At 41.9% G+C, this 22451-nt stretch overlaps 1 protein-coding gene across 1 annotated transcript; it reads right to left on the reverse strand.

Moving 5' to 3' along the window:
• Positions 1 to 143: 143 nt before the first annotated feature.
• noc2l (NOC2-like nucleolar associated transcriptional repressor) lies at positions 144 to 22319 on the reverse strand. Its single transcript, XM_079678134.1, has 18 exons — positions 22223 to 22319; positions 21676 to 21804; positions 21170 to 21350; positions 20834 to 21089; positions 20267 to 20357; positions 20112 to 20190; positions 19729 to 19839; positions 19499 to 19612; positions 19151 to 19339; positions 17176 to 17315; positions 14031 to 14142; positions 9232 to 9345; positions 8048 to 8149; positions 7521 to 7664; positions 4632 to 4745; positions 4263 to 4398; positions 2332 to 2433; positions 144 to 442 (listed from the first exon to the last, which is right to left on the reverse strand). The coding sequence occupies exons 1-18, from the start codon at positions 22240 to 22242 to the stop codon at positions 330 to 332; spliced, it is 2247 nt and encodes a 748-aa protein (XP_079534260.1). The 5' UTR covers positions 22243 to 22319; the 3' UTR covers positions 144 to 329.
• Between the last annotated feature and the right edge of the window lie 132 nt (positions 22320 to 22451).

Genomic DNA, 22451 nt, shown 5'->3' on the forward strand with positions numbered 1-22451 from the left:
CAGGGCTCAAAACCGCCTCTCTGAACCCCCCCCCGGCCGGCCTGGCCTCCCAGAGCCTGAGGCTGCGTACAGGTGTGCACTTGTGCATCTACATGCTTCAATTAATTATTGTTTGGAAAAAAGTATTAATAATCATTGACAAGTGAAATCAGGGTTCTTTAATTTTGTTTTCAGAATTTGCTTGATAACATTACATCATGAACATGTTTCTACTGTACAGGTGAAGTAATAGAACATATAAAAGCAAGGAAAATAGCAAAAAGTGTCTAATATCTTTCTGAGTATATAAGGTCGATAATGTAGATGACGAGTGTGTGCGTCCATGCACGTCAGTCATCGTCAGAGAGCTGCAGGTCCTCCACCACATCCTCATCTCCCTCGGCCAGCTTTGTAAGAGCGGCGGCGGTCAGGGGCTCGGGGGCCGTGGTGGCCAACTCCTCATCTGGAACACAAACAGCAAGCATTTTAACTTCAGACAAGGGGATGTGAGAGACTGGCAGGTATCAAGAGGAACATTTTTGATCACCTGTGCATTAATTACTGTACATACAACCATTTCACTGTGTTGCCATTTATCATTTGTTGATGTACCAGACAACTATAGGGCAGGACATGTTTTATCTGACAAATGAATTACCATTTATTTATAATCTGCCAGGGTACCAGCAGGTGCTTATAACCATTTGGAAAATATCTGATGTTTTAATAAACTTTGGGTACAAATAACCATTAACATAAGTAATATGTTAAGAAATTGCTGAGTTTTCATCAATGTTAGTTAATGTAAAGTTGGTTGGATGACCTAGATGGGTATCGTTAGGATTTTATCGATACCGGTACTGCTTATCGGTATCGGTATTTTTCGATACTCTTATCGATACTTTTCAATAATTTGGTGTTAATAAACTAAAAAAAGACAAGGCGATGTGCCTGCAAGACTGCACCCAGGTAAACAAAACATATTACCCGTGCGCAGCAGTTCACCTGCCTGCGAGCCTTCGCTCAGGTCACATTTACACATGGCGCGGCTGAAGCCCGCTAGCACTATTAGCACTATTAGCGCTAGCACCGTTTAAGATTCAATGAGTGTCTCGTTTGCAAATGATTCATTAAGTTACTTTTGTTACCCCCTTTACAAGCAACTAATTGAGTACATAGATTGCACCTTGCACTATCGCCACTACATTTTTTTTAAAGTGCACCCAGACCTTGGATCGCTTCGCTCTGTCCGCCATGCCTGCGGGAGTCTCACAACAATAATAAGAGCGCTGTTGAGAGAGATGAGGAGTGGCATTTACAGTGGCCAATCAGAGGGGTCTCAAATCGGATACATCACACGGGATGAGGGTTCCCAACCAACCAGAATGGTTTAAAGTTAAACTAAGGAAGTAGACGTAACAGATATACCGATAGCAGCACCGTTTGTCCAGCGGCTTAACGGTATACCGATACCGTCCAATCAGGTACCGGTATTGACTTAGTACCGGTTCTCGGTACCCACTGTATATATATTTTTTAACAACAGTACAGTGACTTTGTGATGAATGCTATACTATGTTTCAGGGAAAACAATAGATATTTATTAAACCAACATTTGTTTTAATGAAAGGGTTATGGATTTTTACTTGACATACAACCTTTTTATAACAACATAATGTATTATTGACAAACTATCATATAACTATTTTAACATACAAATATTTAACTTTTGTTGATATACTAATGCATGATTTTTTTCAAAATACAATACTATGACTTTCTGGATATACTATAGTATGACTTTCTTTCAATATATTAATGTATAACTATAAGGATTTATTATTTATTCTACAATGACCTTCTGACGACAAACAAATTAATGACTTCTTTAGAAATACTAATGTATGAATTTCTGCACATACTCTAGTCTGACCATGACTTTTGTTCACCCTACTAAACCATAACTTGTTTTACTTGACTTTTTACTTTAAGGCATTCATTAATAAGAATTAATATGTGCATCTTAAACTAATAAACTATCGTCAGAAAATCTAATCACAACAATATGATTCTGTTGCAACTGTATTTCCCTATTCATGTTCTCAGATGTCGGCCGTAGTTTATTTTAGCTGTAGGAGCCCTGATCGGCTAATCATAAATTAAAAATGATTATAATGCTCCATAAATGCTAAACAGTTACCAAACGTATTGTACTTGGTTTCCCTTTATAGAAATGCTCCGATGGTGTACATCAAAACAGTCTCTTCTGAATACTGAGTGACACAGCCAAAAACCCCTTTCAAAAGTTTGTCAACTACAAATGTGTGCCACCATGATTAATACTGTACCAACCTGAGTCTCCGCCCTCCTCGTCATCGCTCATGTCATAGAGACCTTGAAGATCATCGTCATCATCATCATCATCATCATCTGACCCACGGCGGTCTTTTTTCCCTGCAGAAAGACAGTGGAAAACATTACATTTAATTTTGTCTGCCGTTGCTTTCTTCAGGCATTCCTAAGTTAGCGTTGGTTCATCGCTGACGTCTGAGGACTTCGGAGACACCTATATGTGGGCCAGGCTTCAGAGGCAGCTGGAAGTGTCTATTTCCTCCTGAGATGGAACTGAGAGTCGATTACAGACGCCGCTGCACAAACACCCATGACAGTTTACTGCCGGCAATTTCAGACATCTTGTGCTCAAGGCCTAAATATAGCAAATGGAGATAGCAGGCAGGTTCCACGGCTACTAGGATGATGTGTGTGTGTGCGCCAGAGAGAGAAGTTTGGAAGAATTTGTGTTGTGGTATACACAGATTGCAGTATATGTGTGTGTGTTGTCTAGCCAAAGGGACAACTAGGGTCCACAGGCTTTGAAGTTGAGGTGTGATGAGAGGCTGGGGGCGTGGAGGAGAGGGAAGCAAAACAGAGCTACTTCCTCTGTCTGTTACACTGCAGCACACACATCAAACACACACACACATGTTCACACATGCACAACCACACACACTTAAACAAACACAGATAAACAACATCTAAAAGCATCAGGTACTCCCCTGCCTGTCTAATTTAAGTTTACAAAAATACTCTCACTCTCCCACTTTTTGTTGTTCACATGGTGCTAGCAGAGTTCAGTAGTACCTTGGAGGTTGCCCCCAAATGACCTGGAAGATGTATTAGCCCCACTGACACCACCCACACACACCAATCTAAATCATCAGCCCCCTCCTCTCAGACTTCCCCTCTTTCCGGGTGTGTGTGAGACCACAAAGAGCTTTGGTGAGCGGCTCAAAAGCTTTTGGCTATTTGGGACTAGACGACAAGGTGGTGGGTGTGCGTTTATCATCGAGATGTGCGTGTCTTTGTGTGCGCATGTGTTGCGAGGACATGCGGGGGCAGCTGGTCGAAGCCCACAGAGCCAGAAAGAGGGAGCAAGAGAGCTAGAATGAAAGAGGAAGAGAGAGAGAGAGAGAGAGAGAGAGAGAGAGAGAGAGAGAGAGAGAGAGAGAGAGAGAGAGAGAGAGAGAGAGAGAGAGAGAGAGAAAGGGGAGCGGCCACCTCTGGCTGTTCCACTGGGCTGGTTTGAATTAGAAACCCCCGCTGGGATCCAAGCCTGTACTTCCTGTCGGGGGGCTTCAGCTCGTGTGAGTGTGAGGAGGGGTGGAGGAAAGAGGAACGAAAGGGAGGGAGGGAGGGGTGGACAGAGTGAGAGGCGGAGGCCCGTCGTTTGCCGGCAGCTGCCCGTCCGTTTGTTCGGACTCTCCCTACAATGAAGTCCAGATGTAAAAATCCCCCCCCTTCCTCCTACTCCTTTCCTCTTTGACCTTGCGGAGGGCTTTATTCAGCTGGAAGCGTGTCCGAGTGTAAAGCTGTAAAAGCGAGGTTGCAGCTGCCTGTGACCTGTGGACGACCCCTAGAGGACGAGACACACTAAAGAAAGATCAGGCTCATGCAGAGTGAGAAATACTATCTGATAAGCAGAGATTTTCTCGTGAGTTTAATTTGAAATTGAATTTCAAGCTTCTCAAAAACTGTCTCTGTGGATGTTTCAAACACTCAGAGCCTGGTGGTAACTGCTCTGCAGGTGATCGGCTTCATGTAGCCAAATCTTTAATATAGTGCCAAAAACGAAGATAACAGCCTAGAAATCAGATTGAACTGTCATCACCTCTTCAACTTTGCTTTTCTTTTAGTGCAGAGTGCCAGGCTGTGACAAAACACAGCCCTCTAGAGGCCAACACATGCCTGTTTCAATGAGTTAGTGTATGTGAGAATCAGCTTGCCTCTGATTTTGAGTTTTCCGTCATCCTCCTCTGCATCGCTGTCGGAATGGAACAGATCCGTGAACTCCTTCTTGTCCTCCACCTTCTTGTCCTCAGTCTTTTTGCGTTTGATCTCTGGAAGCTCCAGATCCTCCATCTTTAAACAACACAAAACAGCAGGGTAAACACACAATACTGATTTCATTGTGTTGACCATTAATAATTGTTCTGCCAGTCAAATGTTCCACAACAATGCATGACTGTTTCATGATTTATGTAACAGATCTCTCTTGTGGGTAACGGGTGAGTTTCATAATAAAAAAGACAGAAGTAATTCATGATGACTGAGTGGGATAAGCACATTTTGCTATGTTTTGGTTGGAAAGTTACCCTGTCTTTGCCGGAGATCTCCAGCTGGATCTCCTTCACCCTCAGCTTCTTCCACTGCGTGTAGTACTTGGTGAGGGGAGTCCCCTCCTCCTTCATCTGCTTCTCCCATGCCGCCTGACAGAGGACATGATTATTACAATTGTGTGGAAGAATGTGTATACAGGTGTGGGCGCGTTTATTAAACCAAATGAATGTCCAAGGTGAGAGTTATTTTTGTGTGTTCCATTGCCGTTTCTGAAAGGGATACGACTTCATGTGGCTTTCCACCTAAATCAATTGACTGGGAGAAAGAGATGGACAGAGCAGACAGAGTCAGAAGATGTGGAAAAGACGGATTGAAGGTGCCTGAAAGCAGATCTTCTCCAGGCCCTAAAGGTCTGTGTGGACGATATTGATTAGGCTCAATCACATTACCCGACCAACAAATCCAATAGAGCAAACAGACTGCGGCCTACAGCCCCTGCTAGCTTAACACATTTACAACAATTTGACATGTGGCTATTAAGATGGGTGACGTGTGCACGCAAAAATAAAATGTATAGTCAGGATAAGAAAATAAAAGTAGAAAAACGCTAGTTCTGAATTCAGCCCAGACTCAGACCAACAAAACAAAGCATCACATACAGGCAGCGGAGAAAGACGAGACGTCAGAGTGCGACCTGGACGAGGCAGGGCATCGTTAATTAGGCTAGCTCTCAGTTTGGGTGACATGTCAGCGGGGGGCTGGTGGCCGGAGGGGGGCCGTGGCCTTTTCCCAGCAGCAGCGAGGCTGTCCCCTCTCATCCGCCCGCAGTGACACCTAATGTTGCCACGATGCCAGAGAGTGGATGCCATGGCGACAGCCTCCACTGAGCAGGGCGCCGGGGAGACAGGAGCTGGCGCGGTGCCGTGCTGTCTGTCTGTTGTACTTAGTTAACACACGCACACACACACTCCCATGTGTCTACACACACACATTTTCTCATCAGGTAAATTACACAAAGACCATCCTCTTTAATTTAATCCTTAAACGCTCTTAAATATGAATCAGCAGTTACATGTCAAGGCTCTCAGCAGCAGCGAAGCCACATAAAAGCGTGTTTGTGTGGACAGGTAGCGTAGAGAGAGTAGGTCAACACACTAATGGCTGCTCATTAAGACAGAGGCGCCCCTGTTTCAAAAGCCCATAAGAGCTTCCAATAACCACTGGGTCATTCTTAACCGGGCTCAGAGTTTATTCAGGGAAGTGGTCTCCATTAGCCGCCGTAACTGAAGGGTCGTCAGCTAGGACGGCAGCCTCTTGATCAACTGGACAAGAGCCCAAAACAGACGTTTACACTGGAAGTTACACTTTGGGTGCATCTGAAACGCACTGCTCCATCTTTCACATTACTAAGAGTAAATGTCGAGCTGAGTGCAGCAGGAAAGTGAAGCAGGTAACGCCAATCTAAATCATGGAACAAAAAATTACACATAGTATTTCCTTAAAACAAGTGTTATATGTAGACAAACTTGATTGATTAAGTATGTCAAGAAGATTGAGCTGGTTAATTGTTGACTGTCGTTGATTATCTTAAACATTACATTACATGTCATTTGTTAGACGCTTTTATCCAAAGCAATGAACTTGTCCACATTGCTTGCCGAAAGGGCAGATCTGCTGGCACTAACAATGTCTCCTGCTGTGGAGAACACCTTCTCGCTAGGGACAGAGGTAGCAGATACAGCCAGGTAGCGCTTTGCTAACATGGCAACATAAGGATATTTGGCGTTTGCAATAGCTTTGGCTCGGTCTGAACTTTTTGCGAGTGGTGGAGGCTTAAATGCTAGCGGGAGTTGGGTTTGCACTTCAGTCTTTTTTCTTTCGGTACCGGTGATATTCACGTTCGGGTGATGCCTTTTCAAATGAGTGTGCAAGTTTGATGTATTGCCAGCCGCGTAACCAATTTTAGTCGAACAATGCCGACAAACAGCTTTGGTTCGGTCCACCTGTCTTTGTCCGTCATCCTTGTACGTAACCGCGAAACCAAAATGTTCCCAAACCGGAGACTTCAATGATGCTGGAGGATTTTCGAGCTCAACTTTATCTGCGTTCGCCATTTCGACAGTTCCTCAAATTACTGACTAAATTTGAACGCATCCCTGTGACCAGCTCTCATAGTATGCCTCTCGTCCAATGAAATGACTTGGTCGCTCTATGACGCATTGAACCCAATGTGAGCAAATTACTCTGAATGCTGCGACGCAGCACCTGAGATTACTTCCAAAAAGTTGTTCACGTTCTCTATTTTTTACGTTTAACGCTATATTCGTTCGGTACACTCGTGTACAGTCTGAGGTGAAGAAGTGTGTTACCTAATACCAACAGATATAAACAAGAAAACGTCCAGATTACCTGGAAGTTTACATGGCCGCTTCATGGGGAGGACACCATGAAAGAATACTTTTTGTCTTCAACATTAAAAAGCCATCTGATAAAGGCTTTTAAAACTTGTTTTCTTAAATATTGAGCCAACAATACTCAATTAAGAAAGACTGCAACTTTTGACAATAACACCTGATTAGCATCTTTGGATATCTATAACTGAGTGAACTGGTCTGTTTTTGTAACCTTTTAGTTTAACTGGCCAGCGGTAGAACCAGGTAAGGTGACAGAAGTTTGTACGTCAGCTATGTATTTATAACTCACATGCTTGCATTTAAAACTGATGTAACAAAAATCTAAAGGTCCACAAAAACATAATATTAGGAGAGAGAAACTGACAATAAATAGAAGCAAATGAAAGAGGTAAAATGAGGACTCTGGAGAGGCAGCCTCTGAAATCAGGACATTCATCCGGACCTCCATCATTGAGTCCACACACACACACACACACACACACGCACGCACGCACGCACACACGCACTCACCACAGCGGTGGCATCGGCCACTCCGAAGGCGGCCTTCTGTCTCCGCGCTGTGATGTAGTTGCTGTTCTCCTGTACCTTTTCCAGCAGCTGGCGCACTGGCTTGCAGTAATTGGCCACTTTGCATTCCTTCAGGAACGCTTTCAGCTGTAGGGGACATGCAGGGGGAGTATGAAAAAGGAGGAACCCATGTAAAAAAAAATCATCCAGTTTGCCCATACGGTTTGTTCAGTCACAGCTGAGGAGGGTTTGTGGTCGTTTCCCCTGAGGGGGGCCGATGAAGCCTGGCAGATCCTGAATCATCTATTCAGACAGGTTTTTAACTCGGGAAATGATGTTCAGAGCCACCGCTTCCTTATTAGTTCAGACTGAATCAATGTCATTGTGTAACACCTGTGTGTGTGTGTGTGTGTGTGTGTGTGTGTGTGTGTGTGTGTGTGTGTGTGTGTGTGTGTGTGTGTGTGTGTGTGTGTGTACAAGTGTTTAGATAAAGACATTTCCTCTCAAACTCAGTTTGCAGGTTGAGTTACCTGAATGGCTGTGGGCAGGGCGATCTCTGGGAAGCCGATGGAAGTGGCCTGAGTGTGGAAGTACTCCAGTATCAGGTCATACAGCTGGTCAATCAAGCCGTCCTAAAATTCAACAGAACATCAAGATGAACAAACATTATCATACTTTAGAAAGGAGAGACAAGCTAACATGGTGTCCAACAGAATAAACGAAGACAATTGCCATAGGAATTATCAAGCTAAATGTAGCCTAGCTGTCATGCATCACCTGAATGTGGTCCCCTCAGACGTATAGAAAGAATTGCTTCACCAAATACTCTGCAGATCATGCATGAGGACATAACATGCCTACTCAACACCCTAGACACGACCAGGGGATATAACTTGCAATATATAAACTTATATTCAGGTATTGTCTGCTCTTACTGTTGCTTTAATTATACTGCTAAATTACAATACCATTTTTTGTTTTTCAAATTTAGAAAAATCCAACACGATTCCATTGAACAAATTGGACTGAAGATAAAAGGCACCAATCAAATAAGAAGTATTACATTTTAAAGTGCAGTTTTCTTGTACATTTCTTAAAACAAACAAAAAAACTCCCTAACTGCAATATCACAGTCCATCACAATGTTTGTATCGTGCATGTTGACTATAAAGACACAATAGATGCTACAGCCCTAATCTGCAGTATTAGACAAAAAGTGGGTTGGGACGACAATTGAAAGACTTTCTAGACTATGTTGACTAATGAGTGCTCAGGTTTAGACGGCTCAGTTCCTGTTAAATGGGGTCCGCTGGGATTCTACGAGGCAGGAGTTTGTGGCAGCTGCCAAGGTGAAAACAGCCCTAGCGAGCGGAGTGCAGGGGATAATCCCAGAGGGCCGTGCTGCAATCCTCTTGGCTGCAGGCTGAGCGTGGCGACAGAGGGCCAGTTTTAGAGCCCTGACAAGGAGCTTTCAGTGCTGCCCTCAATCCCCTTATGTACAGACGCAGGCTAACACGCAGGGCAAGGTAGCATAGTGAAATGACATTAACTAAGACTTGAACCACTCAACTGATCAGCTGCTACACCATCTTGTTAAAAAATATATCAAAAGTATCAACAAAAACAGGTGCACACAACGAGCAGTGTCACACTAAATGGTCAACCCAACTCTAAATATCTGCCCTTTCAAGCGGGTGGTCACAATAAAACTTACCTTATAGGCTTTCTCCATGAGGTTGACTTTGCTTAGCTTCAGGATGACTGCAAAGTTGATGGGCTTCTTGCTCATTCGCGCTGGTTTCTTGTTGAAGTCCACCTGTTGGACGATCTATAAAAAAAAAAGAGGCAATGTTGAACTTTGAAAAAACAGCTCAGAAACGCTTCGTTTAAAGTGGTACTTCAGTGCAATGGATACCATCTTCAGAGATCAGAGCGTGCGTAGGATTCACGTGGGAAGGTTGCTTACGTAGTAGAAATCCAAAAAATAGGTACAGAAATGTTCCGACATTTTCCGATTCACCAAACATTGCCGTGAGGAAAGTGCATACAGCACTTCCTACGCTGGTTTCCCTTTATAAATCACAACCGACTCGAAATGCGGTGCAGCTTTTGCGGGCTTCGCGTAACGCCCATATTTGCCTATAAATAGTCAAAGAAAGGCCCTTTCATTCATTCATTTTGACTGACTTTATGAAGAAGATAGCAGGAAATGACGACAGAACAGCTAAAAAAAACATCTCACACCGTGTCAGATTTTGGTTATTTTGGGGAGGTCTAGATAAATCATATTGTTTGGTGGATGCAGTTTGAATCAGAGTAGCAGCATGGAGGTCGGATCGTCACCAAAATAAATAAATAAGTGGTCCGAAAAAGGTTCATGACAAAAAAAATACACATGGCCTTCCTCAGGCAGTGTGTTTGTACCGGGGACAGGAACCCCCCCTTGATGAGAAACTGTAAGAATTGATCGGGGAATCCCTCCGGAGTGGAGTCATGACGGCTGGATCTGAATTATGTTTTGTATTTGGTGGGTTGTGTCTCAGCTGTCGATCAGCTGTGCGCAGCGTCTCCACTGCAGCCTGTGCAGTGGAGACTGCAGCAACTCTTTATCCACCAGTTAAAGGAAATACAACTAATGTGTTATATGTTATATTAGCTGTACAATTTACCACATATGGTGTTCTTAGTTTCCATACCTCCTGTGTTTCACGAGCGACTTATCAAGTCTTGGCAAACAGCATAAAACACGATTAAATGATAGTATATAAAACCATGCTCGTATCTACAACCTATAGAAATGCAAAACGGCGTCAGTTTACGTACGACGTAATTCTGTCCTCCTGCTTACTGCGTCATTTATGAGAAAACATTTCATTAACACAACATATTCGAGGTGGTATTAAATAACATATCCGTATTTATTTATTTCTCCCAGTTATGTTTTTGTGTGCACTGAGGAGTCTCAAACAGGCGTTTGTTTAATCATTTTAAGATTGGCTTTGATCAATGTTTGAAAATGAATTCTTCATATATGATAAATGAGATCTAACATTTTATTTATGGTATTATTTCCACATATTTCTCTCCATTCTTCCTTCTGCCAATGGTGTCGCAGTTTCTCGTCTCTCCCGTTTTTGTGCTTAGTGCGTACGCATGGGTCAGAGTTTGCGTGGAGGACCGCACGTTTTCCTGTCAAGTTAGTATTTTATAAATCGCAAACATTGCGTAGAAACTGGCGTACGCCATTTTTTGAGTGTATATCTCTTTATAAATGAGGCCCCTGAAAACCTGGGTTTATTTTGTGATAGTATTCATTATTAGTCTCCTATGGTTTGTATTTGTAAAATAAAGTGTTTTAGATGACTCATCAACCAAATATCAAATCATGACAAATCCCATACTGAAGGAATGTATACAAATAAAACCTTATACTTCACAAGTAACTCCACCGGCATAAGCATTAGCTATTTTTCCTAGGGTCCAAACACTCATGTATCATCATGTATGGATGAGAGAATGATCATCCTTTCAACCTTTGCAAAGCCAAACAGAACATTTTAAATCAAGCAGTTCCTCAACAATAGAACACTTTTTCATGGAAATTATTAAATCATAATTAACATTAATCCTTGTTTGAATAACCTTAACTTGCATATGTATCCAGCGTGTTCTTTCACGCATTCAATCCTTGAAAATAGAGTATTAAATACAAATCTTTCCACAACCCTAAAGCTGATGGCATACAAAAGATAAAAAATAAGTAAGTAATAAACCATGAAACTAATAATAATTTTTATTGTAACTTCAATATTGCTACTGTTTGTGTCTGAAATTAGCTTTCATATACATTCAGTAAATCTAAATTTTTCTTCCACTTCACCTAACTTTTTCACAAGTTCACCAATAGGAACCAATGTTCCTGCTAAAGGCACAATAACATTAAACCAGCTGTATGTCAATACTGTCCTTCAATTATGATGAATTATCATTGAACACAGTTAATTCAGTGATGCAAACACAGGTATGGTGAAAAAAGAGAGAACTATTCGAAGCAGGAAAAAAACAGCGTAATATACCATCTGACAAAGGCCTGTGCTATAATGCTTCAATTAACTGGCTATTCTTTATAATATACTCAGATCAGTAGGAGACAAGAGATGTTAAGTTATAAATCAAGGGTTTTTATTATTATTTACAGCAGGGGTGGGGAACATTTTTCCTTTCAATCTTTACAACATCCTCCGAGGGCCGTACAAATTATTGAACTCAACCTCTGCTTAAAAAAAACTAAAAATCACACGGTGTGGCATGACCACCAAAACAGAAAGATATGGACACAAGATGTGTGCAAATGTATTTAGTATCCATATGAACATGATTTTAGTAGGGGGGACCTAACCTCCTCTAGGGGGGTCCGGGGGCATGCTCCCCCGGGAAGATCTTTTTTAAATATTGAAGTTAAAAGCATCATTCTGGTGCACTTTGAGAGCAACATGAGGAGATCTATCGGTACATCTTTCAACACCCATTTGAAACAGAACTGTAAGCAGATTTTTCTTTTGGGATATTTTACAAATCACTCCCTTTTCAAACTCTATTCTTGTTATTTTTAAAACAACTTCTTTGTTACTGTCATATAGTATTTTATACCTGTTTTTCATTTAGTCTCTAATGTCTCATTAATAATTATAATGATCATATCAAGGTGTGCCTTAACCTCACTGAGCTGAGGTTAATTGAGCCTCTCATGAGAGAGCTCTCTTCCACCTGGTTGTAGAAAAGCTCTTTAAATGTGTTAGCATAGCTAGCTAACCAGATGCTAATAACAACAGATCGCCACTGTGCCTACAACTAAAGACACAGCCACGCAAACACTGCGGTGTGTACGGCTCCTTATGGGTACTGCAATATTTGAAGAGCTGGAGCGGCGTTCCTGTGCTCTTGGTAAGCACTCTAGTCTAGTCTACAGTACACTCCTTTCAGACGAGACATAACCACGTGAAGACACGTTACGCTCGTGTTGTGTTCAAGGAACCTGTCCTTGGCCAGGTAAAACAGGCACTCGCTTGTTTAATTATTTTGCGATCTAGATCTCTTCTTCTTTTTTGAAGTGAGAAGTTATCCGTCAGTCGGATGGACTAACGGACGGACTGACGGACACCCCCCCAAAATGAAAACTCAAGTCACCCAAATCAGCGTTAAAAAAGCGGGAGGCGCCGAAAAGCGACTAATTTGCATCACTATTAATTGTACATACTGCAGTGTTTCTGATATGACACATTTCTGTGAAAGTACATACTAGTCAACGTGTCGGCTATTTGTCTACAAGCTTTAGCTTTCACATCTGCCCACAATGCGCTAGTGTGTATCTGTTTTGTATTTGTGTACCAAGCTATTTCTGCCTCTACGTATCTTTGAGCTTTTCTGTGCGTTTGTGTGCACGTGTGTGTGTGTGTGTGTGTGTGTGTGTGTGTGTGTGTGTGTGTGTGTGTGTGTGGTCGTTACTGTGCTCAGTGTGCGAAGCAGAGCAACGCTCCTGGCCGGTGCTGTCTGTACAAACATAGGATGTGGTGGCGGTCTGCGGGGGAGCCAGGGGGAAGTGGGAAAGCATGGGCCAACCCTGGTGCATGCACATACACACACAGCTAGTGAAGCAGGAAGCTCCAAATCCTACACCCCCCTCGGAGATGCGAGAACACACACAGGCACACTGGAGGAAGGGGCTGCTTCTGCTGCTCTAATTAAAACAGTAGCCGCGTACCTCAGCCTGCCTATAACAGTGCCTTAATAAAGGGAACAGCAAAGAAGAAAAAACACAGGAAATATCGTGCGTCACAAATAAACACGGTTTGCTGCTGGGGGGTTTGGGGAGGGGGCTTCGACTGTGTACGGGGAAAGGAGGTAGAGAGTGGGATATAGGCAGAGAGGATGTGGTCTGCACAGCGTGTTAGGACCAGAGTGCAAACCACAACCAAGCCTTTATCACGTTGGTCAAACTGCTGCATGCACACGCACACACACTGACCAATCCCAGCATGCCGTGCTAGTTGCTGGCACCAGCACACCGCTCTCCTCCGGCACACCACAACAACAGCGGCCCACAGCATGCATAAACACTTGCACACAAACGACACGCAGACCGCACAATCACGTGCTTAACACCTGACCCCGGGTAAAAGTTGTCAGTTGGTGAACCGTGATTGGTCTGATAACACAAACACACAGTGCTATCTTTCGATGAGTTTCCTCCTGAGCTCCTTCAGTTGTGGCTGTTGAGACCAGAATGCATTTCATACGCCACTGATGTTTTCCACAGCAAACCACCGACGGAACATTTCATCACATCTACCTTTTCATTGTTTCCATGTGTGACAAAGACAACCAACTGACTGTTTATTCTGCATTGTTCAAAAACTTTAAGTTCAGTGAACTGGTGAAAAACATTTAAACTGCTGGAAAACATAAAGAAAGCTGCACTGATCCGGTCAGATCCACATTAATGTGATATCTTACCTCCAGGATGAAAGGCAGCACCGGTACAAATGTGTTGGTGCTGCCGGACAGCAGGGTGAGGGCTTTGCAGCAGTGCATCCTCAGGGGGTAATATCTGGATGTCGGCACTAGTCTGTGCAGAGGAAGAAAACATTGGTCAATGTCTCCACCTGCTGTTGGCTAAATATACAGTGAAAATGGTGGCTTCTCACTAATAAGTGAAATACGGTTGTGCTGCATTGTACGTAACAATTTAGGAGGTAACCAATTAGTCAAGATATAAGACTTTATGATGAAACCTAATCTTTTTTGTATCGATAGCTTAAACTAGTTACAGCTCTGTCAGGTAGTGTGTGTGTGTGTATATATACACAGGACTGTCTCAGAAAATTAGAATATTGTGATAAAGTTCTTTATTTTCTGTAATGCAATTAAAAAAACAAAAATGTCATACATTCTGGATTCATTACAAATCAACTGAAATATTGCAAGCCTTTTATTATTTTAATATTGCTGATTATGGCATACAGCTTAAGAAAACTCAAATATCCTATCTCTAAATATTAGAATATCATGAAAAAGTATACTAGTAGGGTGTTCAACGAATCACTTGAATCGTCTAATTAACTCGAAACACCTGCAAGGGTTTCCTGAGCCTTGAAAAACACTCAGCTTGGTTCAGTAAACTAAATCACAAGTATGGGGAAGACTGCTGATCTGACTGCTGTCCAGAGGACCGTCATTGACACCCTCCATCAGGAGGGTAAGACACAAAAAGAAATTTCTCAAAGAGCAAGCTGTTCACAGAGTGCAGTTTCAAAGCACATCCACAAAAAGTCTGTTGGAAGGGGGAAATGTGTCAGGAAACGCTGCACAACCAAGAGAGATGACCGCAGCCTTAACAGCATTGTGAAGAAGAGTCGCTTCCAGAATTTGGGGGAGCTTCAAAGACAGTGGACTGAAGCTGGAGTCCAGGTATCAAAAGTCACTGTTCACAGACGTGTCCGGGAAATGGGCTACAATAGCCGTATTCCCATGGTCAAGCCACTTCTGAACTCAAGACAACGGAAGAGGCGTCTGACTTGGGCTAAGGAAAAGAAGCACTGGACAGTTGCACAGTGGTCCAAAGTCCTCTTTTCAGACGAAAGCAAGTTTTGTATTTCATTTGGAAGTCAAGGCGCCAGAGTCTGGAGAAAGGCTTGAGAGGAGCAAAATCCAAGTTGCTTGAAATCCAGTGTGAAGTTCCCACAGTCAGCGATGGTTTGGGGAGCCATGTCAGCTGCTGGTGCTGGTCCACTGTGTTTCATCAAGCCCAGAGTAAATGCAGCTGTGTACCAAGAGATTTTAGAGCACTACATGCTTCCGTCTGCTGAAAAGCTCTATGGAGATGAGGAATTCATTTTCCAGCATGATCTGGCACCTGCCCACAGTGCCAAAACCACCAGTAACTGGTGTACTGACCATGGCATTACTGTCCTCGATTGGCCTGCAAATTCCCCTGACCTGAACCCCATAGAGAATATGTGGGGTATTGTGAAGAAGAAGCTGAAAGACACCAGACCCAACAATGCTAATGAGCTAAAGGCCGCTATTGAAGCATCCTGGGCATCCATAACACCTCAGCAATGCCACAGGCTGATTGCCTCCATGCCACGCCGCATTGATGCAGTAATCCGTGCAAAAGGATTCCCAACCAAGTACTGAGTGCATTAATGGACATTTTCAAATGTTTGATTGTGTTTTGCTGTTATAAATCTTTTTTTTTTACTTGGTCTGAGGAACTATTCTAATTTTTTGAGATAGGATTTTTGAGTTTTCTTAAGCTGTATGCCATAATCAGCAATATTAAAATAATAAAAGGCTTGCAATATTTCAGTTGATTTGTAATGAATCCAGAATGTATGACTTTTTTTTTTTTTTTTTTTTTAAATTGCATTACAGAAAATAAAGAACTTTATCACAATATTCTAATTTTCTGAGACAGTCCTGTATATATATGTGTGTATATATATATATATATATATATACACACATATATATACACACACATACATACATACACACACACACTACTAAAATGTATATATATATATATATATATATATATATATATATATATATATATATATATATATATATATATATATATATATACACACACACACACACATTTTAAATGTACTGTACAAACTTTCTTTTTTTGGCAACAAAGAGTGCTGGAGGCAAGGCATTTCAAAGTCCAACAGTAAACAAACAACTAACATATATTCTTATTAAATATATGTTAAGGGCTGGGTGAGCTGGGGCATCGCATTTGATTGTACAATTTTACTTTTTAATATATACAAAAATAAACTAAAACAGATGTTACCCTAAGTCCTTTCTACCGCTTTAAGTACTATACGGATGAATATTGAAGCACCACTGCCGTCCTCTGTGCATCATTTATCACTTTTTCATTGAATTCTGTCACAAACAGTTTGGTCACAGCAGGAGACTCTTTGTTCTCACTTCCTAGCTGTTCATTTGCTGCTGTGAGTTTAATGTTGGCGTCTGAAGCTGCAGTTGATATTAACTGTAATTCAGAAGAAAACTAAAAGCAGGTTTTAGTTGCGGCATTTTACTTCAGGTGCTGGTGAGCCAATGAAAACAATTCAGTATCACCGCCTCCATGACACATCCATGACTTTAAGGTTCATCACATATCAAAACACTGCAAATATTTATTTGGTTGTGAGGTCTTAAAGTGCTTATCACATAAAAAAATAGCTGAATAACTAGGTATTTCTAAAAAGTATGGGTGTTCTAAATCAGCAGCTGCTTTTTAGAAATAGAGCTACTTATGAGAAATGATTTGTTTATTTGCCACTATCACTTGTCTGAAAATAATATAACTTAATGTATGGACCCAAACATGTGAAAAAATAACAAAATGATTAAAAGAAAAATCAATTATGAATACAAGCCGCAGCCATGCGTTGTTTGCATGGCTGCAGCAAATGGCTAACTGCTACATTTAGAAGATTATAGTGCATTAATCACGCAGAGCAATATTACAACCAGATAGAATCTCTGCTTTTTCCACATTTGTATGGATCATTGTCCAACATGGACACGGACGTTTAAAACTATATTTAAATATAAAAGTGCATATAGATATACTCACTTCACGGTGCCAATTATGACTTGGCAGAGTGGATAGATGAGAGGCTGGAGTACATCACTGGGGTGCAAGGTGCTGAGGACTCGACACCAGAGGGACAGACAGTGGATGTACTGCCAGTTATACACCGACTGGTAAGTTTCCTACAGAACACAGGGACAATCACATTGGTATTATAGTTACGGTGACCCTGAAGTGCAAGACACCACAGCATTTCACAAAACACAACAGCATTTCAGAAAACGCCACAGCTTTTCAGAAAACGCCACAGCTTTTCAGAAAACATAACAGCATTTCACATTGGACGGAAAGGGTATTCCTTTAGGGAGAACACTTATTGTTTGTGATTGGACAGAGCCAGCCAGAGAAGCACTGCTGTGATTGGTTGTTTTTGCTGCCAGTCAAGAAATGACGCGTCGTGATTGGTCAACACCCGACAGCGCAATATGTCCCAACGTGGTCCCAACACATCAGCCGTTAGCACACACTCAGAGCTCACAGCTCTTCATATCTGTTCAGAAACTGGACAAAAGTTAAACATGTACAAACCACAGACGGTCTGTGTCATGGCGAATAAAGTCGCTGCTATGTCTGTATGACGTTGTTGTGAGTGTTGACGGAGCAGCTACATGTTAGTTTAGCCTGATCGATCCGATCTCGATAGGATTTACATGGAGATACGCCCCGCCCCCTCTCCAGCGTCTTGTTTGAATGGCAGGAGTAAACACAGAATTAATGCTTTATTAATTCATGGTTTTTAAGGGGCTTGTCTCCATGTAAATACTATGGTAGACTACCCAATATTCGCATCGCTCTAATTGCTCGAGTTTCACCGCGGCTGTCAGCTGTTTTTGCTCCTGTCATTCAAACAAGACGCGCTGGAGAGGGGGCGGGGCGTATCCCCATGTAAATTCCTATACCAACTACAACAAAATGAACATATTTGACCGTGATTTAAATTGTAATGCACGTTTCAAAGTGATGCCGAAGTAACTACATACTGATAACGGTTAGTAAAAACCATGAATTAACGCTTTGACAAGTCTGCAGACAAGACGGCAGGCGAAAAGCTTATAAAATGCGTGTTTTCTGAATTGAATTGGATCCATCAGGCTAAACTAACCTGTAGCTGCTTCATCCACACTCACAACAACGTCATACACTCATAAATAAAGCAGCGACTGTATTAGCCATGACATAGACAGTCTGTGGTTTGTACATGTTTAACTTTTGTCCAGTTTCTGAACAGATATGAAGATTGTGAGCTCTGAGTGTGTGCTAACGGCTGATGTGTTGGGACCACGTTGGGACATATTGCGCTGTCGGGCGTTGACCAATCACGAAGCGTCATTTCTTGACTGGCAGCAAAAACAACCAATCACAGCCGGGCTTCTCTGGCTGGCTCTGTCCAATCACAAACAAGAAGTGTTCTCCCTAAAGGAATACCCTTTCCGTCCAATGTGAAATGCTGTGGAGTTTTCTGAAATGCTGTTGTGTTTTCTGAACTGCTTTGGTGTCTTGCACTTCAGGGCCACCGTATATAGTAGCTAAACAGTGAATCTCCATTTGAACTGAACCCTGAGTGTCTTTCTGTTGAGATGTGTTGTGCATGAACAGGCTCAGTAACAGAAGGGTCGGCAGTTCAAGTCCTGATAGGATAAAATACAAAGGCTGGACTGGTAGCTTGAGAGGTGCCAGTTCACCTCCTTGGGACTGCCCAGGTGTTCTTGAGCAAGTCAACAAACCCCCAACTGCTTTATGGGGCTGAACCATTGGCAGCCTCTTTGCTCAGACACCTCTCCACTAATACATGAGAATAGATCCCGTTTGTGCATGTGTTTATTTAAGGCCTATGTGTGTTAGTAACCACAGAGTAAAAAACGGAATTCATATAATAAAGTATGTCTTAATATTGATCTTATTCTAAGAATATGTCTAAGCAGAATATCTCCAGGTGCACACACAGACACAAATGTACCTTTTTCTTCATGGTCATGGCGTTTCTGAGGTGGATGGCCAGCTGTCGGATGTAGATGAAGGCGTGCTGGTAAGTGGCCTGTGTGTCCAGCGAGTACATCTCTGTGAGAGTTCGCTGCATGAAGTTGATCATGGGCAGCACATTGGGAGAGGTGAACTTACAGTTTTGTACATAGGAGATGTACATTTGCTGCAAAAAAGAACGAAAAAAGTAAGGGATACAAATATAAAATCTTTTGACACAACCGATTTTTTTTTAATATAAATACTCTCTGCAGGTCACTGTTGCCTTGACGTCCTGGTTAACTGTGCACCCTTTTATCCCTGTATCACTCTGATTTAGGCTCACCTTGAGAATAGGGTTGAGATATGTGTCCTGTTTATGTCTGCAGATTTTGTTGAGGGCCAGGAAGGCGAGAACCCGACTCGTCTCCTCCCCTGTGCTCCACTGCTTCATCAGTTGCTGCACACAAAAACATGGGATGAATTAAAAGCTCAAAATTACATCAGAAACCAAATGAATTCAGCATTCATTTAATGCAGACACTTCACAACATCTAATGATAACTATTGACTTACCTTAACCAGATGACGACATTGTTTAGGGAGACAAAGGTAATAAGGTGCGAGCTGGTTGGCGTGCCGCAGGACAGCGCTGATCACTGTGGCCTCCGTCAGGCAAGATAACAGCTACAAGTGGAGAAAGGAACAAAAGAGAGGAAAACAGAGATCAATACAGGCGCGTTTTGAGGATGCAGAAGGACAAGAAGGAGGACTTATCATGGTGTGTGCAACTCTGTTATAAATGTACTGTTCCCTGTCAAAGAAAATACACATTTCTCTGCACTTTATCTAGTGTATGTTTTCACGTCTACCTCACCTGTTAACAAGAGGCAGAACTCAAAGATTGAAAAAGCACAGACAGACATGTGAGAGACGCTTGAAGAGACAGAAAAACAAACCTGAACTACTCCACTGAGATACATCTTGATGTCAACCTGATTCTTTTGCCACTTTGGACTAGATGATGGAAGCACTAGCCTGAGAACAAAACAGAAGTCAGGACTTTAGCTTCATAAAGACTTTAAACAGAAGGCAATTTTGATCCAATTCATACTTTTTCTGGTCTTTTTCTGGCTTCAGGTTGAGCATCCTCTGCAGGGCCACGTAAACATCTCTGATACAGAAGATGACCAGGGAGTTGAACACTGTAGACAGTACAGGTAAAGAGATATTTATGTTGATGTTGCATTTGAAATGTATGAAAGTGTGACACCACCACAGTCAAAATGTAAAAGTGCAAACCCGGCACTAATAATATTTAGAGCAAACATTTTAGAAAACAGCTTTTAATAAATTTTTAAGGTTAAACTTAACAAAATGTGTGTATGGTGAAAAAAAAATGAATTTAAAAAAAAACAATACTTTTTGGATTTAACTGAAAGGTGTCCATTATATTGCTTTTAATATCGTCCTGCGAAAGCTGTCATCGTAAATGTATTTTATCTGGTGGGTTCTAAAGTTACATCCAAATTCTGTCAAATATTGACAATTTTTTCTGCATATATTTTTCGTGTATTAGAATATATTATTATAATAACAATGTATCATCGAAGTGATGATGCTATACCTTTTCCATAGGATAGTAACAGTTTAAATACAAATATCCAACATGGTACCCTACCTGAACTGTCGGCCACTTTGTACCGACACTGCGCCCCTCCCTCGCCCTTTGTTGTAGCCACGGCGGCCTTAAAGGCCTGGGTGACTTCTCTGAAGAGTCGAGGTGTGGGTTCCTTCTTCATAGCATCTTTCCACTCTTCAACCATTTTGTCTGTGACTTTGATAATCTCCACTCCCTTCTTGGATTTCTTTGAAGCCTTTGAGCCCTCTGCACCCCCTTCGTCGTCGTCGTCTTCATCATCATCAGAGTCGTCCTCCTAAAGGCAAAACACAACAGTATGAAGTAATTTCACAAGAGAACTCAGCATAAACTAAGACACACCAGCAGCGGGCCTACCTCAAGTTTGGACGGCAATTTGTGATATTTTTTCTCGTCCTCATCCTCAGAGCTGTCTGTGTCATCAAAGTTTAGCAGTGTTTGGTCGTTTGCTTGCAGAAACTTGTAGAACTCCGGATCTTTGTTCTTTAACCTGGACAGCTGCTCCTTGTGCTGACTGGCCTTACCTTTCTTATCATCTCTATAGAGAAAAAAAAGCACAACAAACGTGTGATGTTGAGATCAAGGTTTCGCTGGGACTAGGGGGTAGAAAGTAAGGGAGGCAGGAAATTGCCTCCTTCCTGCTTTAGTGTTCAAAATAATCCTTGCCATAGATTGGTAATAAATTATAACTCCATAATTATAAAAAGCAATATAGCAGTTAAACAAGTGTCTAATACATTAAACATGAAAGTAAGACATAAATAGTAAGATAAATTAACTAAAATAGGTGCACGTCATTCAATTCACATGTTACTATCACTATCAAAATGATACAGTTTATGAAGCCATCGCAAAGCACTCACGTCTCAAAGGCTGCAGATTTCTTCTTATCGAGACCATTCTGTTTTTTTGTCTCATCTTCAGATTCATCTTCTCCTGCAGAATCTAAAGCTGTCAGCAGGAACTCGTCCATGCTGAGGTCCTCCAACTTCCTACAAAGAAGGACACCAGTTTAACAAAGTTAGCAGAGCAACATGTGGGGGGGGGGGGACATATGTGTTACATGTTCTATCTACAGTATACAGCGTCCATTCAAACGTTTGCTTTTCAGCTGACCGCTTAACTTTCTTTAATACAAATAAAGCTGTTATTTTAACACAAAGAGAAAGGACCGAACATGTAGAGCCTTACGTTTGAGTCAAGCTAGAGGTAGCTGCTTCCAAGCTCTCATAACACTAAGCTAGCGTTAAGCTAGGATAGTTTCGGACACAATGTTAGCTAAAAACGAGTCTTAAGACCCACACAAATACAACGACTGAATTGACAATACTATATTTAGTAAAAACGACACATATTTGCCGTTATAACTCGTATAATACAACACATATTATAGAACATTTGTCCACAAACCTTTTCTGTTTGGCTGCCATGCTGGATCCTAAAAACGTGATGCGTGAGACTCTGAAACCTCATTACCCACAACTCCCCGCTGCAAAATGAAGAGGTTGGTTTTATGGTTCATGGTGCTCACTATTGCTACAGCAGGATACTTCCATCATTATGAAACAAAACACCGTGTAAGTTATTATAATGACACACTTATTCGAATAATGCCTTAGTAAACCCCCAAATGACTGCA

Source organism: Notothenia rossii, assembly GCF_949606895.1.
Source record: "Notothenia rossii genome assembly, chromosome: 4".
NCBI lineage: Eukaryota > Metazoa > Chordata > Actinopteri > Perciformes > Nototheniidae > Notothenia > Notothenia rossii.

What these genes read in the sequence shown, in the direction of transcription:
- noc2l (XM_079678134.1), bottom strand. Translation starts at nt 22,242, where the DNA reads ATGGCAGCCAAACAGAAAAG. An exon ending in CCATGACCATGAAGAAAAAG is followed by an intron (nt 17,316 to 19,150) that starts GTACATTTGTGT and finishes TGTGTTCTGTAG; the next exon opens with GAAACTTACCAGTCGGTGTA. An exon ending in TGGCCGATGCCACCGCTGTG is followed by an intron (nt 4,746 to 7,520) that starts GTGAGTGCGTGT and finishes GTCCTCTGTCAG; the next exon opens with GCGGCATGGGAGAAGCAGAT.